Genomic DNA, 7,397 nt, shown 5'->3' on the forward strand with positions numbered 1-7,397 from the left:
TTCCTCAATAGCGCGATTAACGAGCCGCGAACTCGTGCAGACCGAAGCCCGTCTTCAACAGTTTTCCGCAGTTCCCTGGCGTGCCCGTTATAAGTGCGGGGAAAGAAAATCATTTAAAGGCGGTGCCCATTGCGAGCATATATGGAAGCCAGCGTTTTCGTGAGGTTCTGGATTTAGCTTCCGTTTTTGTCGTAAGTTTGCTACGCAATGCACTTGTGGGTTTGTCTTATTAGCCTTTAATTTGTGACAATTCAAAATTTCGAAAAACCTTGCAACCGGTCGGACTCAGTGCCGCGACCGCGCGAATTCCCTACATCCCGACTCAGCCTAGACACATTAACACCCCACCCATTATTGCTCCTTAACATACGTTGCGCCTTTGGATTGGGGCTCAGAGCGTTCCGCGCCGGACATGCAGTGGTTGATTGGCTAACAAAGTCGCGCTCACCAGGACTGAGCATGTGAACCCGAAAGCTTACGAATGGTGTCATACGAATGGCTGCTTCTGATTCGGGCCTGTCCAGAGCCCTCCTGGTGGCCGGGGAGGACGCCCCTACATGCCGTGTGACAGTCCTGATGTCTTTTCCATGGCCTAGCCGCCATGTCTCCACATCGGGCCCTAGAACACTGCCTGTGCAAGAGTGTGAGCCGGCGCGAGACCCGTGGCCGAGACCCCACCCACATCCCACCGAGACCCCATCCGCACCTGGCTTGCGACCCTTTGCGACCAAGTTCCCCACGTGCCTCCCCTTGCCCCGCCGACCGAGAAGCAGCACACCCAGACCGAGATCTTTTTGCGCTTGCCGTATGACGCTGATTCCCCGCCCCCCTCGCCGTGAGAGGTTGTGCGTGGTTGGTGGCTCTGTTTGTGGGCAGGATGCACGTGTGGGCGACCGTTCTAGCACCTGGACGCTTGCGCCCTGGTTAGTGCGTGCGCTGTGCAGGGTTGCACAGTACTCAGTACGCACTAGTACGTACTAGTACGTATTGAGTACTAGTACGCCTCTCCTGGGTCTCAGTACACCGCAAAGTACGTTGGGGGGGTGGGGCTGTGGGGGTCGCCGGCGGGTGCCGGTGGCCGGTGGTCGTGCCGATGGGCGATGCGATACGCGAACCGAGCCTGCCCTATTGGATACGCGCAAAGGAGCTCTGGATGGATAAACTTGATGGCAAAACAGTAGGCGAAACAGGCTGCGCAATTGTGGTCACTCCGCTCATGTCTCGACATTTAATCGCAAGTATGCGTTTCCTACAGCATAGTGAGCTGTAACGACCTCGAGTATGGTCATGTATAGAAGGATACAGGGAAGGATACTAAGGAGGAACACGGAGAGCGAGATGGGACCGAGCTGCATGGGACGTACTATTGCACGTACTAACCCTTGCCCGCCGGCGTATTATAAGTGAATTATGGTGTATTGTACTAGAAAGCTGTGTACTGCGTATTAATACGCGTATTATAAGAAAATGGCTAGTACAGTGCAACCCTGGCGCTGTGCGTGTGTCCTGCGGCCTAGACGTTTCCCGGCACTCCTGTGCCTAGGCTTGTGGCGTTGAGGCACAGCGGTGGGGCTCTGGCGGGTTGAGGCTTGGCTAGGACTCACTGTGCGCGGAGTCACACGGACTTTGCCCGCGGGAGGGTATGCAGCAAAGTCGGGGTTGGGCCCTGATAGCATGTGATGGCTCGGCGTCTTCGGGTGCTGGGACTGTCCCCTCTGTAACATCCGCATCCATACTCCCGCGAGCTGCCGCGAGTTCCCCGGCGGCCTGCCCCATGCGGTTCCGGTGCCCGAAGGCTTCATAGCTGAGGACACGACCGCGTCATAGATTTCAGCGCCGACCTCAGCGCGGAAGGTGGGTGGGAATTTCGGGAATCGGCTGTTTGTGAGTGGTTGGGACTACCTGTTTCCAAGCACTGTTGCACTTCCCTAGCGGGCCGTCCCAGCACTGCTGGATGCCTGGGCGGGACAACCGGATGGCTCGGCGGGGACTGTTGGATGGCCCGGTCGGGCCAACCCGGGAATGCTGGAATGCCGGGCGGGGACCGCTGGATGGCTGGGTCGGGGTCATCCCAGCACTGTTGAATGACTCTGCACGTTACACGCGGCGTGCTGTTATGACTGCGCCGCGGACCAGGGAGGAGCGTGGGGATATGCCAGGGGTAGGCCGCTTCGAGCCGCGTGTTTTGTGCTTCCATGTTGACATGCCCTCAGAATTCAACACATTCGTTACGCCTTAGCATCAATACTGTAGTGAGCTATGTACACGCTATAGCGGCCGTTTATGGCTAAGCGCGAAACCCCGAAATGATGTCTCTGCGGAAGACGTCCAGCGTTCGCTTTAGTTTACCCCGATGAATTGTGCACATGTAATAGGTTGTGTTCATTGGTTTGGGCACAGTCTGTGACGGGAAGGGGCCGGGGCACCCGAGATGGCCGACGCGAACCAGTGGTTCGTCCGGCTCGCTGGCCGCTGTGGGGCGACTCAAAGGACGGCCTTGAATATTCCTGCTTTTTTTTATCCCATGCCCGTGGAACCAGGAATTGGTGCTAGAAAGACGACAGCAACTTGCTTGTTGATTTGCTGTGTGGCTTCAGCTTTCAGCGAATAAACAGCAGCTTAATAGGAACAACCTACACGTTTATATGATGTTGAAACACATTAAGACGAAAAGAGGTTTGGCGGGTTCGCAATGGGGGCCTCAGTGCGGACTTTAGCCATTTAGTGGCGCAGACTTTAGTGGGCTTCTTCCTCTGCGATGCTCAATACTTGCTAACCTTGTTGTTTTAGGCTAATTGCGACGAAGGCCTGTCAGTTGGCTTGCTGGGTGTTTGCCGCGTGTCACGCCTTGGGAAAGGCAGTCCCCGACCAGGTCGCAAAATCCGACCTCGGCTTTACTCCGCCCCGATTTGTTTCCTGGTATATTTAGCGTTGGTATTGCAATCCCAAAGGCAGCCGTACTGCGGCGGAGCATTCTAAAGGGGGCGCCACTAAATCGACTGGAAAGAGGCCCAGTAATCCCACTAACGGACCGCCATGCGATCCATGGAGCGTGCCCCTAAGGGAGTCAAGTGACAGGGGACGCAATGTACAGTGTTTAAATGCCGAGCACGAGAGGAGGCTGGTGTAGAAGTGGCGACTAAAGTCTGAGTATGACCTGAGTGCCAGAGTCGTAACAAATGTTGGACCAAAGGTACTGCGGATGCTGGTGTGCACACAACCTCCTGGACCGGTGACCGGGTCGGGGTCGGGGTCGGGGTCGGGGTCGGGGTCGGGGTCGGGGTCGGGGTCGGGGTCGGGGTCGGGGTCGGGGTCGGGGTCGGGGTCGGGGTCGGGGTCGGGGTCGGGGTCGGGGTCGGGGTCGGGGTCGGGGTCGGGGTCGGGGTCGGGGTCGGGGTCGGGGTCGGGGTCGGGGTCGGGGTCGGGGTCGGGGGCGGGGTCGGGGTCGGGGGCGGGGAATTGGAGTCTGGGGAAATGGGATCCAAGGGACGCAAAATCGCTCGTTTTCGCCCGCGCAGCTTCTAAATACTTACGTATTCATGTAAGATTAATTGCTGGGCCAACGCCCTGTGAAATTGCGAGGGCGCGCGCGGACTTCCCCCCGCGTGCCCGCAGCTCGGCCCCGCACAGGGGTTCGGGGTGTCCAACTCAGCGGTTAGCTGTCGGTTGCCACCGACATTTGGTCCCGACCCCCCCCTGGAAGTGGGCCGGCTGAGCCCCTAGCGCGCCAAGCCAATACCCACGATGCCCTTATCCCATATAAAACAGTGCGGTAGCCCTAAAGCCGTGGTCAGATTGTCGCGCATTCTCAATTGCTCGGTGTTGGCCCAAAGCCCCAGGCGCGCACGCCGACCACCCGCTACTGCCCCAGGACCATAGCTTACAGGTTCTGAGACCCGGTGTGGGCTCATACAGGCTTTCCGAGCACCGTTCGGGATACATGGGACATGGAATGTGACCCTGCCGTCCATACTAAAGCAATCTAAGCCCCATCTTTCCCCATATGGCACTCTATAGGGTACACCACAATCCTCAAGCGCGCCAGGCACCACGTCTATGTCCGTCTGAAAGCGCTTCCGTCTGAAACCCCATCCCCAAGCTTCAGTTCCGCCAGGCGAGGGCCCCTGCGCGCTGTGAGCCCATTTAGCGGCTGCTTTATTATGTGCTAGGACCTAGCATGGCTGCTCGCGCTCGCTGTCGAAGCCACCAGAGCCCAGTTCTGGACTCCCAAAACCCGCGCGCAGCAGCGGCAGGCGTGCGCGTCGCCGCATTTCCTAATTCCCACATTACAAGCTTTTGTGATATCATAGAGCGTGTTCCTACAGGCTTCCTTGTCCGTTCCTTGGCTTGGCTGCGCTCGCCCAGCTTGAAGTGTCACCCCGAGACATTGCAATGCCACTCCATCACATTCGTATGTCCTTGTGTAGCATCAGAGGCCCATCGCAAACTACCGACGATAGAAAGCTTCAGAAACGTGTGTGATCATTCGTGCGCTTGGCTCAGCTAGAAATGGTAGAAGTGACGCATAATATCGCTGCATAACATCGTTGGCAAAGGATTCTTTAGCGTTGGTTTGCTCGCGTATAGACTCGCTGAGGCAGTGGGACTATGATTGTCGTCGAACGCGTCTTCCGCGTAAAATGTAGCCCATAGGAACCTTACATTACATATGTATACTGGGTCTGGCGCTTTGGCGAACACTTGAAACCCTCGGTGTGGATGAACTTGCGCGATGGGCGTTCCGGCGATCAGGGTGTGTGCACCTTCTTGAGCGGCCGAATCATTCTATGCCTGATTTGTGGGCTCAAATGGCGATGTGCACTTTAGGGAGTTTCAGGACGCTTCTAAAGGCCTCAATAGATGTTGACGTTTCCCCAAGAACCACGATATTGTAATTAAGGGCCCATAGGAACCAGCATGATGCTGACATAACGTCGTTTGCGGAAGTTTGCTGCCAAAAGGAGCCCAAACCGAGGAGTTCTTCCTGCGCGCGCTTGTAGTAACACACAATTCGCGCTCCACTGGGCTGCGCGTGGATTTCAGCCAGCGCGCATCACCCCAAACTTATTGTTATCATGTTGGGGGGTCATGAGGCGTGCGCGGGGGCTAGGGCGTGCGGCCTTGGGCGGCATGGCCGCTGATGAAAGTGCGAGTTCGAGAGCCTGGGCCTTGGCGCCTGTTAATGAGTCAGATAAGTTATACTGTATCATAGCTATAGGTTTCAGGCATGGTCGCCGCGGAAAGCCCACTTCCAGGGGGGGTCGGGTAGAAATTTCGGTGCAACCGACAGCTAACCGCCGAGTTGGACACCCCGAACCCCTGGCCCCGCACCCTGCCCCCCCCCCCCCCGCACAAAACCCGTCATACCGTACCCCACCGCGAGATACGGACTCCACTATAAGTAAAATGTGATCTGGGTGCCGGTGCTGGGGGGTCGGGGCTGTGCATTGGACGTTGGACGGTTGGACGTCGCGAAGTAAGTTCAAGTTCGCCCTTGCGGCGAAACCGTTCAGCCTTACACGTTTTGCAAATATAATAATAACAGAGTCTCAGCTTCATAGGTCTCACGTTGTGGGGCAGCCAACACGGCACTAATAAGGACATGTGCTCGCGCTCGCAGCTTACACGCCTACGGGCCTCCTGACAGGTACATAAGTGCTGAGATTGAAGCAATCTACGTATCTGATAGTTACCTTGGACCAGCGCCAGCCTGTGCGATGAAATCGGCCAAAGAATCGTCTTTCTTGAGGCATCGGACACCATTCTATGCGTTAGAGTGCGCGAAATATGGTTTAGCCTCAGTTACTTTCGCGATCGACGTTCCCTGACTTGAGTCGGGTATCGGAACTTTGTCGCTGGGGCCTCTTCTACCTTGTGTACAATAGCTTCGTGTAATGGATGGCTTAAATAATGGCTGCGCGCAGTCGGCGGGGGCCGGGACCGTGTGTTTACCAACTTGGCAAGACCCCCCTGTTCTGAAACGTACAGGTGCGCCGCGCCCCCTGCGGGGGCCGGGGCCCGCTAACTTAGCCCCTGAGCCCAGCTACCCGAGCTCTAGCGGGACATGATAGGGGCAGGCGGCGTTGCTTTTCTGCCACGCAGACAACACAGCAGGGGAAAGGGTGGGGTGGGGGGGTGGGGGGTGTTTGAGCACCGTGCAGCCTCTGGCGAAGGACATGGGCATGCGGCATTGCCATGCTGTGCTGTCATGCGGAGGACAAAGCAGAGTAAGGGTGGGGGGGCGAGGGGGAGGGGGGGGGGGGGGGACCGGAAGGTCGGCGTCGCCGAGGTGGCACCTCCCGCCAACGTTCGCAATTGTGCATTTTTTGCATACATCAACGATATGCATGGATACGTGTTCTCGTCAACTACGTGGAAGATTTCGCCTTTGCGATCGGTCGCTCGAGTTGGCTTTGCATTTTCATGCTCTAGTGCTTTCAGACAACCTTATCTGTGCTACCTGCTAACTGCAATGTAAGTTATCGCTACGTGCATTTTCGCGCCTGACAATGAAGCGCAGTTACTGTCCTCGTTCATACGCTGCACTCGCTCTCGCGCCCTGGGACCAAGATCACGCATAGAAGAAGCTATGATCATTCGGTTGTGTCAATGCGTTGGGCCGAAATCGCGCTGTCCGCGACGACGCATAGGATGCGTCACACTTTCCAGAGGACCCGTAGATAGCTGTGATTAGGGAATGCGCGGTGGGCGGAAACCGGCAGGGAGGTGTAGGTATCTAGCACGGGTGTGTGAGGGCGGTGTAGATGTTTAGAGGGTGTGAGGTGTGAGGGGGGACTAGCCGCACAGGTAGCGGCTTAGTTGCGGTTATTGGGCAGGGCCAGCTGGATTCCTGGGCTATGAAAAAGTAGTGCAGAAGATGGGCGCACAAATGTGCGCGTGTGGCGCGGTTGGCGTCGGGGCATGGTAGGGTACGCGAAGCTTCGATTGAAGCGGCCGAACTAGGCAGCCGAGTCGCAGCCCAGCGGGGCACACATACATACTGTTCTTACGCACACTAAAGCTGAACGCTACCTGAGATTCAAGTACCACTCGAGCAGGGTTCGATCATTCGAGTAGTTTTGGTCTTCGCGTGTGGATGATTTCTTTTCTATTTTAGACAGGGCCAAAAATGATACCGAAGAGAAGCAACGGCAAGCAAAGCGGCCGGAGGAGGCAGCCCGGCAGCAAGCGGCCGCGTCTGCTTAGAACGCCAAGTTACAGGGGCGGGAGTTCCAGACATGACTAGTTGGAAGACGGCGGGGTGGCGGGACTGCGAGAGGAGGAGGGAGGAGGGAGGAGGGAGGAGGGAGGAGGGAGGAGGGAGGAGGGAGGAGGGAGGAGGGCCGAGTCGTGCGAGCCCGTGTTCGAGGCGTACCGTGGCCCAGTATGGCCGATGG

The 7,397-nt window shown here is 57.2% G+C and overlaps 1 protein-coding gene across 1 annotated transcript; it reads right to left on the reverse strand.

The window, feature by feature from the left end:
- Positions 1-2,785: 2,785 nt before the first annotated feature.
- CHLRE_02g142386v5 (uncharacterized protein) lies at positions 2,786-3,881 on the reverse strand. The gene is made up of 3 exons (XM_043060154.1): positions 3,534-3,881; positions 3,231-3,466; positions 2,786-3,058 (listed from the first exon to the last, which is right to left on the reverse strand). Exons 1-3 carry the CDS (start codon positions 3,539-3,541, stop codon positions 3,024-3,026), a joined length of 279 nt encoding a protein of 92 aa, XP_042927910.1. The 5' UTR covers positions 3,542-3,881; the 3' UTR covers positions 2,786-3,023.
- Positions 3,882-7,397: the final 3,516 nt, after the last annotated feature.

This window comes from Chlamydomonas reinhardtii, chromosome 2 (assembly GCF_000002595.2).
Source record: "Chlamydomonas reinhardtii strain CC-503 cw92 mt+ chromosome 2, whole genome shotgun sequence".
NCBI lineage: Eukaryota > Viridiplantae > Chlorophyta > Chlorophyceae > Chlamydomonadales > Chlamydomonadaceae > Chlamydomonas > Chlamydomonas reinhardtii.